The sequence below is a fragment of the Acanthopagrus latus genome, chromosome 4, assembly GCF_904848185.1.
Source record: "Acanthopagrus latus isolate v.2019 chromosome 4, fAcaLat1.1, whole genome shotgun sequence".
NCBI lineage: Eukaryota > Metazoa > Chordata > Actinopteri > Spariformes > Sparidae > Acanthopagrus > Acanthopagrus latus.
The window spans coordinates 492,799-518,646 of NC_051042.1; the positions used below are offsets into that span (position 1 = coordinate 492,799).

At 42.0% G+C, this 25,848-nt stretch overlaps 2 protein-coding genes across 6 annotated transcripts; one reads left to right on the top strand and one right to left on the bottom strand.

Annotated features, from left to right (window-relative positions):
* Nucleotides 1-18,559, bottom strand: fah (fumarylacetoacetate hydrolase (fumarylacetoacetase)). 5 transcript variants are annotated; one of them, XM_037095910.1, is made up of 15 exons: nucleotides 18,408-18,559; nucleotides 15,654-15,894; nucleotides 14,758-14,868; nucleotides 13,298-13,419; nucleotides 12,282-12,331; nucleotides 11,266-11,356; nucleotides 9,972-10,069; nucleotides 9,232-9,284; nucleotides 8,945-9,044; nucleotides 3,598-3,728; nucleotides 2,903-2,978; nucleotides 2,634-2,680; nucleotides 1,655-1,756; nucleotides 1,024-1,141; nucleotides 1-330 (listed from the first exon to the last, which is right to left on the bottom strand). In XM_037095910.1, the coding sequence occupies exons 2-15, from the start codon at nucleotides 15,732-15,734 to the stop codon at nucleotides 254-256; spliced, it is 1,257 nt and encodes a 418-aa protein (XP_036951805.1). In that variant the 5' UTR covers nucleotides 15,735-15,894; nucleotides 18,408-18,559; the 3' UTR covers nucleotides 1-253. The 5 variants fall into 5 exon arrangements, with proteins under 5 accessions (XP_036951805.1, XP_036951806.1, XP_036951807.1 ...); XM_037095911.1 differs by lacking the exon at nucleotides 18,408-18,559 and adding an exon at nucleotides 17,948-18,080; XM_037095912.1 differs by lacking the exon at nucleotides 18,408-18,559 and adding an exon at nucleotides 17,203-17,312.
* mthfs (5,10-methenyltetrahydrofolate synthetase (5-formyltetrahydrofolate cyclo-ligase)) lies at nucleotides 18,152-25,848 on the top strand. Its single transcript, XM_037095913.1, has 3 exons — nucleotides 18,152-18,293; nucleotides 20,111-20,375; nucleotides 25,292-25,848. The coding sequence occupies exons 1-3, from the start codon at nucleotides 18,183-18,185 to the stop codon at nucleotides 25,516-25,518; spliced, it is 603 nt and encodes a 200-aa protein (XP_036951808.1). The 5' UTR covers nucleotides 18,152-18,182; the 3' UTR covers nucleotides 25,519-25,848.

A 25,848-nucleotide genomic window follows, 5' to 3' on the forward strand; every position in this document is an offset into this window, starting at 1 on the left:
TGAGATAGAAAATGTAAGATTTCATTGTAAATCAGGAACCAGCACATACAAAACATCATTAATACTGATCCTGGTACAGCAGTAACACAAAACTGCACGACTCTACAGAGCTCAGAGAGTGTGAGGAAGGCCCAGCAGCTGTCGTCTGTCATGAGAGAGACGGTCAGAGCAGGCTGAGGTCATGTAGGTGTTTAACTTTGTGTCCTCCACTTATTTATGCTCCACATGAAACACTGTGAACAGTGAGTGTGTTTCAGTGTTGCAGGGCCGGCGTGATGGTTCCCACACAGGCTCCAAAGCCCACCCTGTATCCGTCTCCTTTACAGTGGCCTAGACAGAGGAGAGGGAACATTAATAATGATTAACACATGATTATGGACATGATTGTCAGTATGATTGTTTTAAGTTAGCGCACCACAAATCACAGAGGTCATGTGTCATCAGCTGCATCGTGCTCGTGAAGGTTCCTCTTATTGTAGTCTAAAGATGCTTTAAAATTTAAAATGTACCACAGTGATGAACATTTTTACTACGCTTTTTTACTACAATTACTTAAGTAATTATACTTTAACCTGAATTAATTTCTTATTTAGTAAAAAAATTGATTTCAGTCTTTGTCATGTCTAAATTGAAAGCGGGGATGGTGGGCAAGTAATGTAACCAGTGTGAGCCCGACCACTGTGTAACACTGGGAACCTTGGCAAGTCTAGTGAAAGGTTTAAATAAGTCATTCATATGGAAAAAGACTGCAATTTTAAAACTGATATGTTTACTTCTGTTGCCATTTTTTGTGTTAAATATGAAGAAAATATGAGCAGGAGTGCTGCCAGGAGAAATACAGCCCAAATGTATTTCATCTGATAGTTCAATGCAAAGTTATTTAGTTATTTAAGAGTTGGGAAGATGTTCTGCATTAACTGCTGTTTGTTTGCATTAATGTGTTAATAATGGTGACAAAAACTGAATTATCAGACAGACTTAGTGTTCCTGTGGTACAGAACGCTGCAGAGGCCCTGGTCTAACCTGTAATGGTGACTTCATCTCCGTCCTTCACAAACGTTCTGGTTTCTCCTCCTCCCAGGTCGATGTTCTTAGATCCCCTCCATGACAGTTCCAGCATGGAGCCAAAGCTCTCTGGATCCTGATGAGACACAGTACATACTGTATAAGCCTAGAACACTACAGATGTACTGCACATGTAATGCAGCTAAAGAACATTATTCCTGTTGATCTGTTAGTGACAACACAACATTAAAAATGATGAAACCGGTCTTATTGTTGCTACGAAGTTTAAAGCCCTGATGCACACATTTGATTTGATTAGCGGCTTTTGAATGAGTCTGATGTGATAGATTATTGTATTCTTGTAATGTGTCTCCAGGTCAGATCCATGGTGTGTCCAACATAAACCAGAGTGCTTTACACTGGAGAGAAGAAGACGGGGTTAAACAAGAGTACCTGTGTGTACATGTATACAACAAATAAAAACTAGGGAGGCATATAAAGAGAACGACGGGTAATCTAGAGATTATCAAAGTCCAAATGTTACACATTGGGGCTCTGATGCTTTTAGACCTGCCTCACACTACATACAAGATATTCAGTTCCACCGTAAGCATGAAATGTTCAGGCTGTGTTACATGCAGGCACTCACAGGTCCACTGATGGTTCCAGAAGCCAGCAGGTCTCCTGATCTGACGTTGCAGCCGTTGACTGTGTGATGGCTGAGCTGCTGCTTCATGGTCCAGTACATGTACTGGAGCCAGACAGAGAGACAGAACATGAGTGAAGAGAGACGGACTGCAGGACGACACACTGGTTCACCATCCTCATAAAGGAGGCGGCGGGCTCGAGCTGCCACTGCTGCGTGCTGCTGGCAGCACTATCAACAAGCTATGATCTTCACACCCGTCACTGCAGGATGTGTGTTAACCACATTATTAGTAATCAAAGGAGAAATATGACCGTTATTCAGAAGTCCAAGTCCAAGTGAACTTTACTGTCAGACCATGCAATTAGTGCAAGTAATTACAAAGAGGACCAAAATTGCATTTCAGGTAATATTTAGTGACAGTCGGTCACAAAAACGCAACACAGGCCAGAAATCAGGCCAGAGAGCTAAACCTGAAGGACAGGGGTCACAGGTCAGCCAACTAACAGCACACTGTACAAATCACAACAAGGGTAAACTGGTCCCTTGGTGTCTCAAAGGGAATCGAACACACAACCACCTACTGACTCTGTCAGAATGACCAAACAAAAGGAATGGACCAAAGGTGAAGTGGGAGACACTGAACAAAATGTATGGATACCAGTCAAACACACTCAGCTCCGATTTTCTCTCAAACAGAAAACACAGAAAACCAACTGCCAACTGCCACTGAGTCGTTTCATTCAGTTATCAAGAAAACAGATCTAAATGTAGCTGCCTCATATCATAGTGAACAATGTAAAAACTGAAAATCTCTGGTTTAGACTGTGAAGAACATCATTTTATACACTAGGAAGCTAACATGTTAACTGAAAGTCTAATCAACAGATTATTCATATTTGTACTATTAACATACCAACAGCAACTGTGCTGTGCTGTAGTGTTACAGTGGGTCCTGCCAGGCAGCACACAAGGTTCTCACCTTAAAGTTGGACCTGCAGATGGTTGCTGCCTCTGCCATGCCCTGTCCTTGAAGAGCACACAGCACAAAGTTACTTTACTCACTGAAAGACACGATCACAGAGCTGCTGAGATACAACTGTTAACTGTGTTGAGGCAAAAGCTGAAGAGAGAGAGAGAGAGAGACATCAAAATAATAATCATGAATGAATAATCAGCAGGACTTTGAGTGTGTGTGGCCGTGTGTGAATGTGAGAGCGTGACAGATCATGGTGATCTTGTGGACGGTACCTTTTATTGACACGGACAGGTTAATGTTGAAGGTGTAGGGGTCAGGGTGCTGCAGGTAGGGGAGGGGCTCAGGATCCTGGAGGGACAGGCCAAACACAAATTACACAAACATAATTAGATAAGCTTAATTATACATAACTAAATGAATGACCACAATAACAACACCCAAGTCATTTTTGCTTTCTTTACCAAAAATCATAATGTGCATACATGGAGCCCTAAAACATACAGTACTCTCCCCGCGTTCCTTTAGAAAAAATCTGGAATACTTTTGCTCTGTTTTACCATTGCCATAATTCTAAGAAACAACAGACAAGTGAAAGTCGCTGTGTGGTCTCAGCTCTAAACAAAGTGACTGTACAACCTTTAACTACTTGTCAGCATGTTTTATGCAGGTAGTCAGCTGTTGTGTGTGGGCAGACAGTCAGCTGAGAGGAATAAAGACATGTCTGTAAAACTGCCTGAAGACCTGCGATAGGAAAACTGCCTTCGCTCAAACAATTTGCTTTAATTTAAAACAGAACTAAAGACTCGGGTTATGGACTCGCAGGTAACAACTGATGCAAATGTAGCGTCTGTCAATCCTTTGTTAGGCCTGCGAGCAGTCTGATGGGCAGGCTCCAGGGACAGAGTACACAAAGTCACTTGCTGACCTGGGATTGAGCCTCTCTTTACTGCTTTAGCCCCCTACTGACCTGGATGGCATTGGGCTCTGCAAAGGGTAACAGCGCCTCCATGGGGACGACCCACGGTGAGATGGAAGTCCCGAAGTTCTTCCCCAGGAAAGGACCCAGAGGAACATACTCCCACGCCTGGATGTCCCTGGCTGAGAGTGAACACAAACGTTACTGCAGGTTAAGGTTCTGTAAATGCAGATAAGATATTGTCAGCTAATGCCAGAGAATCTTCAAAGTTTGTTAAATAAATGTACACTCTAAACTGACAGGAATCACTGTAACCCTTCTGCAAAGCAAGGAAAACAAACACAAACGATATGACGACACAGAACTTTTTAACTCAAATGTTGTATCACTTTGCAGATACAAAGACTGAATGATGCTCCAAAGACAGGGAAGTAAGTCAGAGTTAGTGAGTGACTGCTGCAATTTCTCGTCAGAACATTCACTTTGTAAATGGAAAGCAGAGTTAAAAAATATTCCATTGTCTTGCAGTCATGTAACATTTGTTCAAGAGGCAATTCAACTGCAACTAGCCTAAAGTAAAACATGAGCCTGCGCTTTGTGACAGAAACAACTGACAACAGTTCACAGGACCCTAAACACAAGAGTTGAGAATGCTTATGCTAACATATATTTTACCAGTAGATCTTCCTCAATCCTACACACTGGGCCTTTAAATCCACTGAGACACTCAGTCCTACAGGTCCTATACAAATGGCAGCAGACTGAACTAGCTGTGGATCTGCACAGGAAGTTGCACCTGTATGTCTGAAATATGAGGTTGTATTTGGTTGTGGCTCAAACTGTGTACAGTGTGTATCGAGTATGGAACACGGGACACAGTTGTAAATTGAACATGCTGAGCGATGCCAGAATCTCTCTACAGCCACATGTTATATATCTCCTCTGCTGTGAAGCTAATGGAGCAACAGTGAGATCATCTTTTACTGTTAGAGCTTTAATGCCAGTCTGTATCTTCATCTGTCCTCACAAACAGACACGGCTCATTGGCCGAGCCCTCCCTCACCCACTGTGAGCCTTTTAGAAATTATTATTCAATTAAACCACTGAGAACAAAGGGGGAGATGAGGAAGGCATTTAACTTAGCGTGCAGTCGAATGGTAGAACATTTGGCCGGTAAATATTCACAGAGAGTGTAGTGAACTCTGCTCAGCCTGATCTCCTGAGGGCTTCAGCAAGTACAAAATGAAAGCAATGTCAGTTTGCTTTCACGCTGCACATTCAGCAGAAATGTCACCGACTGAAAAATCTCTCACACTGTGCTTTGGTGAGAAAAAAACAACTGGGCTCACAAAAGACTCTGTGCTCAACTATGATGGACTGTGCATGCCATTTTGAAGGCAAAACAATAACTCCACAATTTAGATTAAATTCAAATGTTTTGGAACTTCTGGTTTCATTTTCTGATGAATGTCTAATGAATGTAGTAATCTAGTAATCTAGTACATCTGTAGACTGTATGTATTGAATCAAAACACAGTTTCAGTAACCTGAAATGTCAAAATACAATGTCTTCAAGGACAGATCATGAAACGTTTGATGCTTATTATATTCAGATCACGCAGACGTATTTCAGCCACAGCCTCAGAAAGCAAACACTTCTGTGTCTCTGAGCCTGACATACAACTCAGGTTGTTTATGAGGTTTGATAAATGCCAGCAGGCAGAGGTGTTAACGAACCACGGCTCTGAGAGATAACCACACTGAGCAGGTACACGCACTCACATGCTCACACACAAAATGACCGTCGTGTTTTCCAGCAGCAGCCTGATCCACACAGACCAGACAATATTAAGATTTAATTTGTTTTATTAGGTCCAAAAACTGTTTCAAAGAGCCGCTTGTAGGGGGAGAATGTGTGATTAACAAATATAGTCTTTCTAAAATAAGGAACTCATGTGCAGTACATGAGTGGGCCTGCTGTACTCCACATACTGTATGAGCCATGCAGTTATATGGAAGCTGATGCAGACAGAGAGCTTAATGTATTCCATCTCACACTTCACTCTGTCGTGGGCCATAAAGCAGCACTAGCTTCTGTGCTTTCTTCACAAAGGGCTAATGTGCACTGTGCCAAAGGACTAAAAAAATAAAAATAAAAAGTAGCTGTTGTGTTGAAATGCCACTCGCTGTATGCTTGAAATGACCCGATAAATCACAGCCAGGCAGGCTGTGGCAGGGCACGAGAGCTTCAGGCAGTACAGTAGATTACAGAGTGCCATCAAATTGACCTGAGCAGCTGTGAAAATCAGGAGGATGGCGATAGTGATTACATTTATTCTCTATTCTGCAGTGTGTCAGTGAACTTCTGATGTACACAACTGTGGAGCTCCTCCAGCAGCCCCAGTGAGACCGGCAGTCACCATTCTTAGTTCATCTGCATCATGCCTGTGTCTGACTGAGTGCCTGCAGACACCTCCGAGTTAGAAATAAAAAAAAAAAGGAAAATGATGAATAAAAACAAAAAAGGCCTTAATATCTTATTACAACACTTACAGTCTTGCTAGTATAACGTTAGCTCTCTGGCTAACAGCTGAGACGACAGTGAACAATGTTTCCATGACATAAGAACCTGGTGGGATTGTAATGACTGTTCCAGCTATTAGTCAAACTCTCAGGTGCTGCCAAGGCAACACAGTCATGGCTTGTCACGAACTTCATGATTTAATCACAAAACTGATGAAAATAAACATTCATTGTCTAAATATTTTGCAAGTGACCATGGTAACAGTGGGATAATGCCCTTCGAGGTGTCCATAATCAGGAATGAATGGACTGTGCACATCACACAGGTCCGGCCTCCCCGTCCACCATTATTCCTGATAATGGGCACCTTGTTGTTTTCAACAGCTATAACAGTTCTATATTGCTTCTGATAATGTATTATTGATCCTGAGCAGTGATACCTTCACCCAACTTTGGGTTTTGTCTGATCATACAAACCCAGTCTTACTGATTTATGGAGTGAGTTGGCAGGTTCTACATGAAGTTTTTATTCATTCATAATTGTCTTAAGGTGTTTTGAAGTGGATGTTCAGTCTGGTGGTGTAGTTCTATAGTGATCTAATCTTGGTTTTCAATACTCTCTTATTTAAATTCATGATTCTTTTTAGGTGTGCTTTTTAAAGCAACTGTATGTAACCTTCAAAGCAGTTCTGCAGAAAAATAGTTGGCTGCTAATTTTATTTCTAGGTCTTCAAATACACTCTCAGAAATAAGGGTTCCAAAAGGGTTCTCCTATGGGAACAAGCTGAAGAACCCTTTATGGTTCTAGTTGACTTCTAGGAGTGCAGACATCTGAGCAGCTCCAGAACTGATCTTAACAGGCTTTAAATGAACATTTTGTTTTAAGTTAAGCGCAGCAGTTTTTTTTTTTATTTTAAGCTCAGATAGACTTAATTTCAAGTCATCAGTCCTCCAGATGGTTCACATCTGACTGCTCTCTCAGAGTGTATTAGGTTTGAGCCATTACTGCCCTCAGACATATGGTATAATGACTGGAGTGTAAAATCAGTCTGACATCACATGACCTCTGTTCCTCACAGCTTGCTGGAGAGTTATGCAGGAGGATCCAGTGTGGTGTTTCTGAGAAAGTCCATGTCAAAAAGACAAACTGTTTAATTGTGTTATCTCACCACAGTTCTGACAGTTCTAAATCAATATGTCGTTCACTGCGAGCCCAAGGGTTTTATCTAAACGATCTAATACTCTGAGGGCCGGGACACTGAAGCATGTAAAAAAAAAATGTTTATTGAGGTTAAATATTTAAAACTCCTAATAATCCGGGTTTGTCAAAGGACATGAGACAAGGAAATAGGCTCACCCTAAAACAACACCAAATCATATTTTTCTGATTATACTGATGTTTTATTGTGATGCTGATTGTAAGTTAATTCTGTGGCAGAGGGAGTGAAGTGTTTGGCTACAGCATGACTGAGGCAGCAGGAAGGGAGATATCAGAGAGACTGACAGTCACAGAGCAACATCCTCCCCACAGACTTCCAGCTAAATCAATAATACATATTCCACTTATGTTCTGATGAGGACTGAGTCTGCCATTTAATCTAAAACCATCTCCATCTGACTACATCTGAAGTGACTGCATCAACATGTATAATGCAGAGCCAGATTCAGGAACATGTGTGCTTCTAAGTGAAATGTCACTGATAATTAGTGCTGTTGATTTGATACTGACATGTCTTAATGTCTCAATAATTATATCAGTCCTGCATGTTACATGTCTGCTTTACAGCAGGTGTTAGTAGCTTTTTCACATTTTCTAGTCATTTTCCATGATTGGAGAAGCATGTGACATGTCCCAGTGTGTTGTTGGGGGGCTTCACATGTTGGGGACACACAGGGAATACACTTCACACTTTAGGCAAAAGGTGGTTCACAAAGGGCTTAAGGATATACACTATACTGCCAAAGTATTCTGTCACATGCCTTGACTCACATATGAACTTAAGTGACATCGCATTATTGATCCACAGGGTTTAATATGACGTCGGTCCCTTTGCAGCTACAACAGCTTCAACTCTTCTGCGAAGGCTTTTCACAAGGTTTAGGAGTGTTTATGGGAATTTTTGACCATTCTTCCAGAAGCTCATTTGTGAGGTCACAGACTGATGTTGGACAGGAAGGCCTGGCTCTCAGTCTGCACTCTAATTCATCACAAAGGTGTTCCATCAGGATGAGGTCAGGACTGTGTGCCCACCAGTCAAGTTCATCCACACCAAACTCTCTCCTCATGTCTTTATGGACCTGCTTTGTGCACTGGTGTACAGTCATGTTGGAGCAGGAAGGACCATCCCCAAACTGTTCCCACAGAGCTGTGAGCTGGAACTGTGCAGCATCTCTTGGTGTGCTGAAGCATTCAGAGCTCCTTTCACTGGAACTAAGGGACCAAGCCCAGCTCCTGAAGAACAACCCCACACCATAATCCCCCTCCACCAAACTTTACACTTGGCACAATGAAGTCAGACAAGTACCGTTCTCCTGGCAACTATTTCCACTTTGTTATAATACCACTGACAGCTGACTGTGGAATATTTAGAAGCAAGGAAACTTCATGACTGGACTTATTGCACAGGTAGCATCCTATCACAGTACCATGCTGGAATTCACTGAGCTCCTGAGAGCGAACCATTCTTTCACAGATGTTTGTAGAAACAGTCTGCATGCCCAGGTGCTGCTTTTATACACCTGTGGCCATGGAAGTGATTGGAACATTCTTGGATGGGTGAGTGAATACTTTTGGCAATATAGTGTATACAGGGGGAGGACTCATACAACAAGGAAGATGTTGGTTTGATGTGATGTGTTGTGCAGATGTTCTTACCACTCCAGTCATTCATGAGTACCATGCCAAAGATGTGTTCATGGGCTCTGCTGATGGGAATGGGCTCCCCAAGCTGAGTCTGTCCTCCAACGAAGAAGGCCTGATCAGAGGAAGGAGCAAATGTAACAGCAGTAACACTGAAGATCACATGGACTAACACAGGGCAGCAGAGAAGGGCAACTCAGGCCTTCTCTCAGGCCACCCAGATGTTGAAATTAGGTTATTTCACCATCTATTCAAACATTACAAGCATACAGTTGATTAGATGAAGTAAACACTAAACTCACCATCTCCAGCTCAATGTCCAACTGCTTGGACGGGCCAAACACGGGAGGTTTGGCTAAGGGCAGAAAAAAAGCCAAGAAAGGTTAAACTCAGTAAAATCTGTTCAAACACTTACACACAGGGAATTTGTGTCTACTATCAAGTCAATATTGACTTTCCTTTAAGCTCAGAATTTATCTTCAACAACCATGAAATCTGAGGCGCTTTGTGATGTGTGGGGAAGGAAGTGTAACAGTGGGTTCATCACAGCCTCTTCACAGACAAAATGCTGCCAGCTGCTGCTGGGTCTTATCCACAAGCCACACCTTCCACATTACGCATATCTTAATGAATATAAAGTATATAAAATACAAAGTCAGTGTACCTGCCCATTACCAGCCAGCAGAGTTATCAGGATGACACATGGAACATTGTGATTGTGGAAGGTTTTACAGGACCAACAGGTTGGAGATGGTTGGAGCCATCACAATAAATCTGACAGCGTAGCTAAACTCATGAATGTCACCTGATAATACATCATGTACAATAGATTGATGAGGCTACATTAGCCATGGCTATGTTGCATTGTGGGTACTGTAGGCATCGTGACAAGAGAAAATGATGTTTGAGGAATATGAAGCATTTGAGTATTGAGAATGTGTTTGTGACAAAGTTTAACTCCTACGTGATGAGCAAAGATTTAAATTGTCATATGAATGATGTGAACAATAGATCCTGATGCTGGTAAACATAAAGCTCTTACTCTGGTCAGGTCTCATCTGGCCTGAGGGCCGGCGAATGGGGGTCCCAGAAACGACCACTGATGATGCTCTACCGTGGTATCCCACTGGAAGCCTCAACCTGCAGAACAGAACACCTGTCAGCACCACAGTGACATCGGTACACAACAACATCTTAATTCATTTATGTTTCTAGCTACCTGTCAGTTCTGACTCCAATATAAATTCTCTTTCAGCTCTGTTTTTTTTTTTTTTGGTCTCAACCGTCTCCTGAGGGAACTATATGTTTCTTTAGCTGTGAAATACTCCTCTGCAGTGACTAACTGAGCATTTAAGGGTGAGCAGGTGGTGTACAGTGGTTCTACTGAGAACAACCTATGTTATGATCTTTAATGTGCTATGAAGTTCCTTAAAGCCAAAGGGAGCCACAGTGCATTGCAACAATGTCTTCCCATTTTCATTTAATACTTGGATTTTGCAGCTGGTTTAAAATGTGAATCTCAAAAGGTGTGCAATTTAAAAGTGTCTGACAGTGTTTGGTGTTCCCAGTGGCAGCTTCATAAAGGCAGTGAGGCCATGAGAAGAATTGGAAAACAATCCCATAGTGAAAAACATTTTACACACAGTGCTGCAGACAGTGTTGCTGTTCTCTAAGTTTGAGACTTTTTAGGTCCGCTGCTTTATGGGATAGTTTTTTTATTGGATTAAAATCCCTTAAAGCCCTTTTTCTGAAAACAAACCATGCATTGGATTTGTTTTTTTTTTTCAAAAATATTTTGGATCAGGTCCAAAAAAAGACAGGGACCAAATAAGCTAAATGAGGACACAGTAGCCCAAGATAAAGTGGTTTCTTTAGGTATAATGCACAACATTTTGGTCCATCTTCAAAGAACTACTGCTATAAACTTATGATTCCTGAAATTTGACACAGGGAGAGATTCTGACAGCGGGAACGCAGCCTGCCAATCAGCTGCTTAACCAGAGAGCGGCGTGTCAGACTCAGCAGGAGACGGAGACGCCCTGAGCCACCTTAGCATTCCTCCCACGAGGGCCTGGGAGTAAATGAAGGCTGCCTGTGCTGCGTGGATGCTCCCACAGTTTAAATGCACGCCGACGCTCTGAGGCCCAAATCAATTAGAGAAACCTTGCGGTGTCCCTCCACAGATCACTGTTTGCAGAGAGCCTTGAACGATTTGTTTCAAGCTGCGTCTAAATATCTGGCCCAACACTGGGAGTGTGTCAAGGCCTCTCAGTGAGCCCTTTGTTCAATCTATCAACAGCTGTTAGTGTTTACTGCTACTGTTACTGAGAGAGTACCAGTTTGGCATCAGAGCATTCTCCTTCCCACGGAACATGATGCCAACGTTGGTGGCGTGATCTCTGGAGGAGTAGAAGTCGGTGTAATCGCCTGTGAAAAAAACAGAGAGGACAGTTCAGAGGAGGGGCAGGCCGAAATGTTCAGATCTATTGCCTGTGCGCTTCTTTAATTAGTGAAGACTATCAGCACAAACCTGAACAAATGAGCCAAGCCATACAATATAATCTGTTGTTCAACAGTGCCCCCTGGTGCTGAGATACCTCACATTCACACCAATACATTTACACCTACAGGGAAACAAGCCAATAGCTACCCGGCTGTCATTGTGCTTTTCATTGTGTTGCAAGTAGAACAAAAGGAAACTAATGTTTTCATTGCCACATTTAAGACTGATGATGATTGATCGTTTAACCCATGTGGTCAAAAGTATATGGACACATCTATCTACAGTCTACTTTAGTCTACTTGGTGTGTTTTTTTTTCTGATCCATGTTTCTTAGTTACAATAAAGATGTCCAGGTCCAAAAAATAAATGATTTTCCCGGTTTTGGGTGCAAGCACAACCCAGGAAGCATTTGCTCATTTTGCAGACTTTTTTGTGAGTACATGATAACAATCCAAGGCCACCTACACTGTAGATAAAGTTTCAGAGTTAAAGAGAGTGAAAGCGTATTGTAAAATGTTAAACATCATGTTTAAAACTGGGGTTTTAGAAAGTCAACTATCTCAGCAGAAATTACACCTCTGACAGCTGTTGACATTAACACAGAGTGACAATTAACACAGCCGAATTAAACAGTCTCTAGATGTAAAAAGGTGAGATGTGAGACAAGGGAAAGCCCCACTAACTCAGCCAAATGCATTATTCATGGGGTGTGATGGGGCCTCCATTTTGGAGCTGACGCCAGGGAGGAGTTTCCATCTCTGGATGGATGCAACCTGCCGTTTGCTGACGGGGTGACCTCTGATGAAACAAACAGCTGTGACAGAGTTTAAACCCTGAAGAGAAGCTCACCGATGTCTGCAGGAAGGTGCATGGTCGCTGCACTCTGATGGACAAATGCTCTGCCAAGACAAGGAAAGAGACACAAAAAACCTCTGGTGAAATGATCTGTCTCAAGACAGGGCCTACAACCAGCCAGCCAACAGAGAAGACTACAAGCCTTTTAGACATTTGAAGACTAGCTTTCCACTCCAAGGAATTATTTCAAGAACATTTGGCATGACTTTGTTTAAATTAATTAAGTATTTATTTATTCATGCTTCAGAGGGCACTGAACCAAACAAAAGCAGCTTTACAAGTCAGTGATTGGAACTGAATATCAAATGAATGTTATTTAGTCTAAAGTGACTTTTTTCTGTGTTTAACACAGGTTTTCTAATAACCACAGAGATTGTATTAGACTTAAGTGATGACCTTGAATTTACTGTTGCATCGAGCATTTTTATTTAAACAATCATCTGCACACTTTTTATCAGTTTAAAGTCAGATGAGCACAATCCCCTGATCAATATGCAAATATAATGCCATTGGGCTGGTGTTACCAGTACTGCTGTAAATGTATACATTTGATAAGTCTAACTGACAATGCCAACTTAACATATCTTAAATAATGTTACATGTTATGTTGTTGGGGTGTATGCATATAGACAGTAGGGACACGTGGGATGCTTGTGATATGACAGTCAAGTAATATGTTACATTTCTGCATCTAAACTACTCAAAGTCAGTGAAAGAGCTAGCCTTAGCTAACATGGCTAATGTTAGCCTAACCAGCTTAGCCAGTCTGACTAATTGATAGCCGAAACTTTGAGTCAGTTAATACTTACTGCCAGGTTTACTTTATTCAGAGAACATATAAAACTCTACGTCGCAGAACATCCCAGACCTGTTCACCGGTCTGCTGTCACAGTAACCTTTAACTATGACCTGCTGTGACCTCCCTGACTGAGCTGTGAGCAAAGCATAACCACAGAGAGCAGTAGCCTGATGAAGACTGTGCCCTACACACTGTGTATGTACAGACTGACCTGCTCCGAAGGCTGATGTCATCCCTCAGCGTGCTCTCATTGGCTGACAGCAACACCTGCAAGGTCCTCCTGGCCTCCCTCCAGGCCTCGTAACCAAGATCCATGAAAGCATTCAGCGTGGGCTTGTAGGGGAAAAAGATATGATTCATAAAGCAGCCCTTCCTACAATCAGTTTATATATTCTAAACTAAAAAAAATATTCTGTAAGCACACAACATGAGAAATAGGAAAACTGGGTGTCCAAACATGGCGGCCCGTTCCTTCCAGTGTCCGTGACTCACCCATATACCTAAATATATCACAAATAGTTCTATGTCCCTGCTGCTCAGTGTTCACATGATCAGTAGTGTTTATAACCTGGTTCAGCCTGGCTGGTGTGCACATGTGAGGCGTTTACAGTGCTCTGGAGTTCATTGTTCTACGGTTGGTGTTTGTTTTTTCAAATGGATGTGTTTGACATGTCAGTCTGTACTCCAGGGCCTCATGACTACTGCAGTCTGGCAAGTGGGTCATGCCATGCCAACTCACCCAAAATCCAGAACTTCTCTCGGTTCATGTCATGGATTTTCTCGCAAAAACGTTGCAACTTTATTAAATCCATCTCCACAGCTGTAATCTAAATACTTGAAGTTTGGCCCTCAGAGCTAATTTTCAGCATTTCTGTGTATTCTAAACTTCACCAATCACTCAGATTTCACTGGACTGGGTTCAAATGTCCTGAACACCAACAGACCCTAAAGACACTTGGCAACATTCATTCACTAATAAGTGTTAGGTAGTTTTAATGTAGATTTATGTAGCATCAGTGTAGTTCTGTGTAGTATTAATGTAGCTCTGTGTAGTATTAATGTAGTTCTGCGTAGTATTAATGTCGTTCTGTGTAGTATTAATGTAGTTCTGTGTAGTATTAATGTAGTTCTGCGTAGTATTAATGTCGTTCTGTGTAGTATTAATGTAGTTCTGTGTAGTATTAATGTAGTTCTGTGTAGTATTAAAGTCGTTTCAGAGCTTCAGAGCTAAAAAGAAAATGTTTGGGTTATATTGACTGTAGACTTTCCCAGGCAGGATTATAACTTGCTGATGGATAAACTTTATAATGTGAAAGTGTTGATATTCATTGCACAAATACCAAAAACTCAAAGATGTTTTATTACCCTCCATTGTTTATGATTCTTTAAAATCAAGTGAAGTTTCATACTTTTCACTGGCTGTGTTTTATTTTACAGTAGATATCTGTACTGCGCTGATTGTCTGATACCTACTGAGCCTGTTTTTCATTCGGTTCTGGAAATTTTCCAGCTACATCTTGAAACGGTTTTTGTTTGCTGCATATAGGTGATGTCAGCCTGTAGTATGATGATATTACTGTGACGCTCCACCATGTTGCACAGCACATCTGATAATAAGATAAACTGAGTCAGGGTTCCTTTTCCCTGATTACTGCTAGTAATTAAACTTACCTGGTCAAAGACATCCTGATGTTTGGAAACCACAGGCCCTCGAAACAAAGACTTGATCACACTGAGGTCCAGTATCTGGTCTCCAATGGCAACACCAATGCGATGCCTGGCCTGAGGAAATAAAGCACACTCTGATTATCTGATTATCTACAGTTCACTTCCACCACCCTGTATTTACCTATTGGTTCTAAATATGTTCCCTCAAAATGTTTCATCCAGCAAGCCACATGTCAGCCTGTGTAAATGGACTTTTCATTTATTAATGGCATTTTTACAGCCTACTGACCGACAGCCTACATGCACATTCATACATAGATGGCAGAAGCTGCCATGCAAGGTGCCAACATGCTCATCAACAGTGATTTGGGGTTCAGTATCTTTCTCAAGGATGCACTGGTGTGCAGCTTGGGGAGCCGGGGACTCAAATCACGCTCCTAAACCACTGCTGCCCACAACTTGTCATGTTGGGGTACTTTTTGCAGTTACACAAATTTGTTTTCTACCTTTAAAGTTGTGTATCGTATTACATTCTATTAATGCTGTTTGACTGGATATCAGATTTTCACTGATTCCAAGTGACTTTATCATGTCAGGCCTGAGATCATCACTGCACTCATACCTGCCACACACACACACACACACACACACACACACACACACACACACACACACACACACACACACACACACACACACACACACACATCAGTATATACAAACTGTGATTGTGACTATGAACAGAAACACCCTGATAGACATGCCATAACCAAATCAATGAAGGTTTTATTTTGAAACACGAGTCCTCATTGTGTCTGATGTGACAACACTGGATGTGTCAGCGAGGAGCTCTGTTTTGTCTGTTTGCAAGCCTAGAAGAAAATGAAAAGTGTACTTACATTGTCAGTTGTGGAGAATACTCCATATGGGAGGTTGTGGAAGGAGAAATCAGACGCTGGATCTACTTTTATGAACGACATCTTCTCTTTGGCAGTGGTTTTCCTCTCAACTGTGCTGAGGTACTGAGGTACTGAGCAGCAGCAGCAGAAAGCACTTCCAGATGTTTAACTTTGGATAGGCCCGCCTCCCTCTGCACAGCCAATCACGTGCTGCCTGTCGAATCCACCCTCAACCAGACCTCTGAAAGTTAATGCAAACCAGCCGGTAAATGACTAAGCAAAATTGTGAGGAAAGTTGAGAGAAAGGCCCAGATTGTTAAAGTGTTTAAGAATGGTTCATGTTTAGATCAAGACATAACCCTGAACCTTTGGCTGCAACCATACTGGGTGATAGTTCTAAATGAAGACTTTGTACAAATATCTGATGTTTATTGTGCAGCTTTGAATTGATTTAGCACTTGTTTGTTATTGGCTGTGGGCATCTGGTGAATGGCCCTTATATTGGCCCATCCCTTCAGCACCGACCTGTTGTGATAGAGATACAGATACTGTTAATTAGTATACAGGTGTACTGCATGATAATTAAGCAATCAATGTCACATCATGCTCCGTTACATTTAGAAACACTCACAGTCGGCTGAGCTCAACTGTAATAGGAATTCAGACATGTTGTGTTTCTTTCAGCTTCTTCTAAGTCAGTTTCTGTTGTGAACACATGAATCGTGGGCGTCCACAGACACCACGGCCTGCACAACAGAGCAGAGGAGCTCGGGCTGGTCTGCAGCGCCTCGAGGGGAGAGAAGTGTTGAAGTGTGCAGGTCAGTACTGTCACACACATCTCCCACGACAATCTGGAGGGAGGGGGGGATTCTGCATCAGACTATTTGAGATCACAGTTTCAAATTTAGGGATGCGGTTCAATAGTCACTCATTCATTCAGTGAGAACCCTTTCAAATACTGTATCAAGTCTTATCGGCTTCATCCCTCAAAAAATGACTACATGTTGAAACCAAAAAAAACTATCTGCATTTTTAAATCCATCATCCCTTTCAAAAGTCTGAGCAGAAGAAGGAGGAGGAGGAGGAGGAGGAGGAGGAGGAGGAGGAGGAGGAGGAGGAGGAGGAGCACAGTTTACACACTTGATAAAACACTTGGTAAAAAAGCAATGAAACTTTAATAATCCATTATTACAATGTTTTTTTTATTCACAAATGGAACCTTCATAATTTCCTGGTATCTTTGGCTGTATTTATGAAGCATCTTAGTACTAACAACTCCTCAATCATCCTCCTGGAGATCTGTTAGGAGTGGGGAGGAGTTTCTCAGTCAGAGGAGAGAACTGTGGCAAAACAAGGAGGAAGGAGAAATATTCTCCCAACACTGACTGATGGCGCCCTCCTAACATATAACACTCCTCACCAGTGTGCTCTGTCCATAACTATTCTAATGTATCCAACACAGATGTTCATTAAATAAAAACAATATTCATTATGACACCCTATTTTAGTAAAGACTAGATTCTATGATCTTTTTCTACATTGTTATTACCGTGCCAGCTCCGAAGTGCAGTGTACTCGTGTGTTTCAGCCGTGCAGGTTCATTTTATAGTTAAATGGTGGATAATCTGGGTGCAAAGTGCAGTGCAGTGCACAAAGAGTTGGCATTTGGACTCTGAGGTATGTTTTGGGCCGAACATAAATCAATCCAACCCGCGTGTCGTGTCCCACCCCGTCAGAGCCAGGTGTGCCAGGACCTGACCCATATTACACAGCAGCACTCGTCTTCACTGGGGAAAGGGATGAGATCCTCACACCACTTTGCACAGAGCGTAATAAAGAGTCCATAAACTTTACCTAAGAAGTTTCCTTAATCAGTCTTAAGATCGGCCTCCCTGCTAGAAGCTTCCAGACTAAGTTAAGAGCTCTCCGAGATCATTCTCAGGACGTTTGTGAAGACAGGCTCTGAAACTTCACACTGAACTTCCATCTGTGTTTATGTTGCGTTTTGGTTTCATTATGAGGCTAAATGTTTTAAGACAAAGAAAAGAAGAAGGAATTTCTTCTTTCTTTGCCCGACTTCCACCCACTGAGGACAGACGACAGGTTCTGCTACACAGAACTACGTGTGTTGTTGTTGATGAAGGTTCTCAGTCAAGGGAACTAGTTGATAGCCTGTATAGCTAAATCAAGTATAGTTACTTTGTTTAGTTTACATTAACATTTCACAAGCTAAGATAATATTAGATTGGACAGCTGAAAGAAAGAAAGACTTCCTTTCAATGCTGTGAACAGACCGGTTCCGAGAGGATTTGGAGACTGGACCTTCAACTTCCGGCACGCTTGTGACATCACAGTCGTGGGCGGAGCCTGCGCCTCACGTGGGTCCATGTAGCCTTGAGACCATCCGCCTGTCATGTGTTTACACACTCGTCAATGTTTAACTTGTGTAGAGACAGAACAGTACATGTCCAGCTCGGTCCAGTCAGAGGACCGAAGCAGACACGTCCACAGTGAGCGACCGGAGGCAGAATGGCCGCCATGCGAGCAGCCAAGCAGGCTTTAAGGAGGGAAATCAAGCGGAGGGTTTCAGCGCTGAGTGTGGAGGAGAAGCGGCGCCAGTCTGTGTTGGTGTCCCAGAAGGTGAGAGACGAACACCGAGCCGTTAGCTAACCTGATCCTACCTGAGCACGTGCTACTCTGCGCTTTAGAAACGAGACTGAACGTCGACGCAAACCCCCATAAAACGTCTCCTACCTGCGGTAACTAACAGTGTGACCGCGGTGCTCACTGTGTTCCGGTCCAGCCTGTGTGACGTGCAGCCCGTCCTCAGACAGCCTGCAGCCCGACAGCACTCCGACAGACCGACCCGGTTATTGTGTGGGGCCCGTATATAGGAGATATTACGGTAATGCAGTGCAAGATCTGAATTTTAAAAAAGCACAGACCTATGAACGCAGTTTAATATATACATTATAATTATATTCATTTAAACCACATCTGCATTTCAGAGGGCTTTCATTTTGAAATTCAGTGTCAGAATTTCCTGCTATTATATGAGTGACTCTCTGAGGATGAGGACGTCATTACCAATTAACATGTGACTGTGGAAACAGGAAGTTTCCTTCCAATATCAATCTGAATTTAAAGGGAAATATTAGAAATATTTGACCATTAAGTGGGCTTTTATTTTGAAATTCCTCATCAGGAGCTCCTGATACTGTTTTCATATTTTACATTGGACTGATAATTCACACAGCTGAGATGCCTCAGTGTGATCAGAATTAGGCTGGTAAAATTAATTAAATAATCAATGAATGAATTCCTTGAATGCTCAATTGATTAATCACTTAAGTAATTAATTAATTAATCTTTAATTAAATCATCAGACTGACTGATTGAATTCATGTTAAACTGCACACTGCCTTCATAGGTCTGTGCTTTTATTCTGAATCCTGTTCTTGCCCTGTGTTACAGTAATACCTCTTATAAACAGGCACCACAAAATAACTGACCAGGGCTTTCAGAGTGGAGAGGGGCTGGACTGCAGTGTGTTTTATAAACCATGACGAACAGATACATGTGTCCCGACTATCCTTCCTAAAGTCACCACCTGACCGACAACACAGCTGCTGATAATCAAAGCAGCTCTGAAGTTGGCACATTTTGTCATCCTTGTTCACGACCTGCCAGGACATCAGAGATCATGTGGATCTTGGGTATCTAAGATGTGCTGCACCTTACAGGGACTAATCCAATGAGATGCGAGTGTTTCTGTGACTTCCTGTTCACACTGTTGGCAACTGTCTTCCTTCTGTCAGTGCCCCCTGCTGCTGCCATCTGCTCACGTCCACTTTCAGGAGGGAGAGACTTCTGTGTCTGCTCATAGCAGAGAAAACACATGTGTAACTAATTACCATTAATACCCATTAATTACCTGTTTGGGAGTAAGCTGTATACTATTACAGGTGAACTAATGATGATGACATGATAACCCCCTCACTCATACTCACACTTTGCTGTCTCACTCTGATGGATACACAGGCGCCTTATTTAAACAAAAAAAAAAAAAAAAAAAAAAAAAAAAAAAAAAAAAAAAAAAAAAAAAACAAAAAACACCAAACCACAAAAAAATATATATATATATATATATATATATATATATATATATATATATATATATATATATATATATATATATATATATATTATATATAATATGTTTAGATATATATATATATATGTTTAGATGTTTGATATTTTTGATATATTTTTGTATTTTTCTGTCGATCCGCTAGTTGACTATTATTTCAGCTCCTTCACATTCTCTGAGGAGAAGCCATTACCGGTTATGTACAGAGCAGAATGAAGCCTTGCTATTTGTGAATCAGTCATGGAGGATTTATAATTGACCCGTCGTGTTCATATTACTGACTCTACGTTTCTGTATTTTCTTTTAGCTGTTCAGACATCCCAAGTATGTGTCCTGTAAGCGGATTGCAGTGTTTCTCAGCATGGACGATGAAGTGCGCACTGAGGAAATCATCAAAGATGTGTTTAAATGTGGCAAAAGCTGCTTCATTCCCAGATACGAGAGCAGCAGCAGCCACATGGACATGTTGAGGCTCAACAGTCTGCAGGACATGGAGACGCTGCCTCTGACATCCTGGAACATACAGCAGCCAGCTCAAGATGACACCAGCCGAGAGGAAGCGTTGGCTTCAGGTGAGCATGTGCACACACCAGAGATGAGGATTGGAGCCTGTGCCTTGTGAGACACAGCTGTAACATGCTCGGCTAGCTGAAGAAGATTCTCTCTGGGGAAAGTACAGCTGGTCATTCACTGCGTCACTACCGTTTGTAACCCACACAGACGCAACACGAGAGTATTGAGTGCTGTTGGACACAGAGGAAATCATGTTGGAAACTTTTTAACACTGATTAGTTGTTAAAGTATAAGCTACTGATGGTTTAACAGCTAATCACAGCAGAGCGTCCCTCATCCATCCCTACAGCCCATCAACTGTAGCATCAGACATGTTTAGTTCAGCATAATAAGCCCTCTAATGTAAGCTTGCTCGATTACATTGACATTTGCTGAGTATTTTTGAAAAGATGAGTGTTTGTTCACATTGTGCTGTTTTTACCAGCACTGTAAAAATGGTCAGGGATGAAATGATGATAGAATGCTCATTACTGCTAGAAGAGACTATGTTGCCAGTTTGGGTACATTTTGGGTTTCAACTGAGGCCAAATGAGACAAAGCAATAATGTTTATCCCACAGCAGAACTCCTGAAGAGACTAAACACAACAGAAGCACTGCACTGAGGATTCCCTCTCTGCTTCCTAATGTCCACCACAGAAAGTCCTGTACTCTCTGCTTCACACTTCAGCCAGAAACGCTGACTGGACAGTTAATTATGTTAATTTGCCAAAGCTCAGGCAGGAGGCAGGAGGCGAGAGAGCTCAGGTGATTAGTACAAGCAGGTAATGACATGAAACATTATTCCACTTAAAGCCTTATAAAGAAGCCTTATTTGCAGAAACAAATTGAACTCACCACACCATGCAGCTGAACCATCTTTATCTCAGCAGGGGCATTTCTTAACCACCATAGTGCCAACTGAAATAAACAAAATAATTGAATCTGGTTGTAAAGATTCCTTGAGTATATTAACAGGGCTCATTCAGACCATGTGCAGCAGCATATTGGCTTTCAGCACTTTTCTGACCCCTTTCAATTATTCCACTTACACTGGCTGGGACTGGTTACAAAGAATATATACTGGGCACTCCTCATGAAACATAAAAGCCTGTCAGATAGCTGTGGATGTTGTCTCTATGGTGGACTAATGTTCAGGTATTTTATGTGCACTCGGCCCTGTCTTCTTTTTATGAAGAAACATATTCAAGAAAACATAATCAGGAGTCAATTCTAAATCCAGTGCCATGTAGGGAGTTTTTTACTACTGTTCTTTCAGTCTTGTAAATTGCAGATGCTGTAACGGTGTGTTCAGCCTGCACAGCTCAACACTGTTCTGATCCTAACATGGACTCTCACTGTCACATACAGCCTCGCCACAGTTGTCATGTGATTTTAAAACTCTGATTTAATCAGCTGCATTTCTGATGTGTGATCCAGAAAAAAATGACATAGATTCACCAGCAGATAGAGCTGTTGTTCTCCAGTGAGGTTTTCCTCCTGTCGTCAATGGCTTGGTCACTTACCCAAACTGTGTGTTCCCCTGACCGCTGCATGTACCAAAGCACTAGAGGATCAGGTATGATCACAAAGCTGATGACTGACTACATGCACCACGGCTCTTTATCATATTCAAATTCAGAAACTAGAAAGCTACTGACCATTGTCTTTAGCTGAATCTGCATGTGTGCTAGATCGTAAAGTGATGTCTGACAGGGCTGGTTATTATGTATGCAATAAAACGATGCCAAAATGAATAAACAGCTTAAATCTTATATTATTTATCAGTAAGCCATGTGCATCGGGCTGTAAATCAAGACACACGTCTCCTAAATGTTCCCAAAAGATGGTTTGTGCTTTAGGTCATTCTTATTACGCTGATGTTTGATGTGCAAGTGTTCCTTTTACTTATAGATTTAATTCTGATAAGTTATTTGAAGCTATGAAATGGGGCGGAGACGTTATGACCGACAGAGAGTCCACCTTGTGACTGAGTGGAGCAGGTGTACACGCTGTACTCACTGCTGTGCACACTCCCAGTGCTGTCACCAGTCGAAACTGGCACTGGTTGTGTCTGGGATATTATGGCCTCATTTTTGCACAGTGGTAGGAAGTGGAGAAGCATTGCTCCTGTTTATGTATGTCAGTGATATGAACATATTAACAGGATCTCCGTGGATCATTTTAAATAAATGAATAAGAATAAAGGAACAGATGTTCATCCCAAAATGTTTGGTATTGTATTTACGGATCGGCGTGCATCTTCTTCAGTGCAGCAGACCCTGTGACCCAAACAGTTAGTCTCCAATCTGTATTCATGTCTTACACTGAAACACAGAGCAGGAATTCTATAGTGCAGGTTGTGTTTTATCAGCTGCAGCATGCTGGTCTGTCTAGCGAGGTTAGTGAAGCTCCTGCAGTGTTGCTGCTCCGCTGTATGGGAGCTTTATGGTCTCCCAGTACGTTTGGTGCAAATTTGCAAGGATCACACTGTATTCTTATTTACAACGCCATCATCTGAATGTGACAATTACCAGAACAAGCCAATTTTAACTCAATAAAGCAATGATTTATATGTGACTTTTGATAGGGCAGGAAAATGAATAGATCATTAGGGTTCAATTTATTGATGAACTAAATATAAATTATCTTAACAAATTCTTCTGAGGTTTTATTTCATCCTTATTCTCCATTAACATTTCCATTAAATATTGTTACCCAATAGAAATCTATATATAACACTTTCATTTCATGCTCCTTTTCATGTCGGTCATCATAAAGACATCTTTGAATTTATAATCACATTTTCATGACAGTGGATTTCAGTGCCAATGCCAACATTGATCTGACTCAACCAATGAAAGGCTGCTGCTCTAAATAAATACAGTAGCAACACTACAGCAGTGGTGAAAAATGTACATCGACTCCTGGCACATACTTGTTTCTTCAGCACAGTCCACTTGTTCTCGAAGGGGTTTAAGTCAGGACTTTGTGAGGGTCATTCAGAACTGCAGTTCCAGCCTGAGTCAGCCATTCATTTACCAGCTCTGATGTGTGTTTGGGATCATTGTCCTGTTGGACACCCAACTGCACCCAAGAGCCAATCTTCGGCTGATGATTTTAGGTTTTCCTGACGTATTTGGAGAAAATACTTATTAATTATTCCACGTACTTTCTTTAGAGCAGCAGATCCATTGGCAGCGAGACGGCCCCGCAGCATTATACCACCAGCACCATGCTGGACAACAGGAACTTTGGCAGGTAGTTTCGTCACCTGCCCACAGCGCCAAACTACTAGTAACTGATTTGCTGACCATGGTGTTACTGAACCACATAGAGAATCTATGGGGTGTTACCAAGAGGTAGATGAGACAATAGACCCACAACACAGACGAGCTGAAGGATGCTATCAGAGCAACCTGGGCTGCCACAACACAACACACAGTGCCATCGACTGACCGCCTGATCGGAGCCATGTGAGGATCAAATAAAAGGGAGGCCATGTGCCACTTCCATTAATTGTTTCCCTCGTCCCCTTTGTTTTTGTCCAAAAAAATCCGAGGTTCACAGTGACCTCTTCCAGCAAAATAGGACAAATCACATGTGCACAAAACATACACAAGGCACCACAGTCAGTGGAGCAGGTGGAGGTGGACATAGTGTTGAGTGTACAGAGAAGGTGCTGGTACTGAGGTAAGGGCAGCCGAACACAAATGATTGTCCTCACAAAAGAAACAAATGTTCAGTTGCAGCTTGTAGTAATTTTGCAGTTCATTGATGGGCATGTTTAAATCCAAGTTTTCTGAACCCAAACACACCACAACATCTGTCCGCTATTTGTTTGTGTCACAGTCATCATATATTATGTTTATTCATTGTCTTAGTAATTGTTTTTTGATTATACTCCATCCCATTAATAATCACATTCTCTCTCCTTAAGATTTTTTTTGTGGCTCCTGTAAACCCAATTTGCGTTGTTGACACCTGATCCTCAGGGGTGGCAGTGTTCACTCCAGTTCCACATAAATCCAGCAGCATACACAATCATCCTCTGTGTCACATGTCTTCACCTATTATTTGTACCAAAAGCAATAAGGAGAGAGGTGCATCGTGCAAACTCTTCCACAAATGATTCCAGCCACTTCCTCCTGATTCTGATTACACATGCTTCACTGTAGAGGCCCGGCTCTTTGCAGCCACGACATGATTGTGGTTTTCCCTCTCTATAGGTAGTAGGCTTGCTGCACTGCAGTCCCAGCCACGTTCTGTGTTCTGACCCAAACACGTCTCCTGCTGAAGAGTTAACAGAAGTGGACGTGGAGTGGGACGTTGCCATGGATACCCATGAAATAGTGTTTTGACAAGCAAACTCTCAATCAGTCAGTAAAGAGGATTAAAACAAAAATGTAAAATTAGCTTTCATTGATAATTTTAAAGGTTATTTTTGTGGAAATTATAAAATTCTCCGAGGAGCATGCACATTACTTCCTCTAGGATTTCCTCTTCCTTCACAACAGTTTGTGACAGAAATAGAAAACTTTGTGTACATCAAGATGCAGTAGATTAAATGAGTGAGGGGATCTGTTTCTAACCTGATCACTGGCTCTTCTGCTCACCTGGCCCACTACTACATGTTGAGATATTTACTGGATACATGAAAATATTATTCTGCTGGTGAGAAAAGGCCAGGGATCACCATGTAGGGATTCTTCTCTGGCTAATCAAACTGAATTGAGACTCAAGTTGTTGAGGTACTTCATGGATACAGGTCGAACAGACAGAAGTCATGCTGCTGACATTTGTGTTTCACCGTTCTGAGGATATTGTTTAAAGTTGTCCAGAAGGAGTCTCAACAAAGCTGCGACTGGCTGTTTTCTGGCTGATGCGTGACTGCAGTTCCAGTCAGTCAACTGATTACAATCTGCTCTTGTTCTACAGGAGGGCTGGACCTGATCTTGATGCCAGGCCTGGGGTTTGACCGGGTGGGGAAGCGTCTGGGACGAGGGAAGGGCTTCTATGACACCTACTTAGAGCGCTGCATCAGACACCCGAAAGGAAAACCCTACACCATCGCCTTGGCCTTCAAAGAGCAGCTGTGTCAGGAAATTCCTGTCGATGACAATGATGTGCTCATAGATGAAATCCTCTATGAGGATGATGAGTAGCTAATCAGGCACTTGCGCTTGTCGACGGACTCAAAAGTGGCGACATTTACATACAAGTGGTTTAACTGGGACTTTCCACTGAACACCAGCAGACTCTTCAACACTGCTCACTGATTCTTGAGAGTTTGGATAAAACAGGTCTCAATTCTGAAAAGATAAAAAGTTGATGTATTGAGAAATCTAGTTAAATGTTGATGGAACAAGGTCTCTGCAATCATGCTGCTATTTCAGGGCAGAATTTGTACTTTTTGGATTAAATTGACTCTGTTTTTAAATTGACTCATTTGTGACAAACCACAACATAAGAATAAATAATGTTGAAAACTCACA

Coding starts and splice junctions, on each gene's coding strand:
- fah (XM_037095910.1), bottom strand. CDS start 15,734: ATGTCGTTCATAAAAGTAGATCCAGCGTCTGATTTCTCCTTCCACAAC. Junction 9,285..9,971: donor CCAGATGAGACCTGACCAGA/GTAAGAGCTTTA, acceptor TTCTGCCCTTAG/CCAAACCTCCCGTGTTTGGC. Junction 331..1,023: donor AGATGAAGTCACCATTACAG/GTTAGACCAGGG, acceptor TCCTCTGTCTAG/GCCACTGTAAAGGAGACGGA.
- mthfs (XM_037095913.1), top strand. CDS start 18,183: ATGGCCGCCATGCGAGCAGCCAAGCAGGCTTTAAGGAGGGAAATCAAG. Junction 18,294..20,110: donor CTGTGTTGGTGTCCCAGAAG/GTGAGAGACGAA, acceptor ATTTTCTTTTAG/CTGTTCAGACATCCCAAGTA. Junction 20,376..25,291: donor AGAGGAAGCGTTGGCTTCAG/GTGAGCATGTGC, acceptor CTTGTTCTACAG/GAGGGCTGGACCTGATCTTG.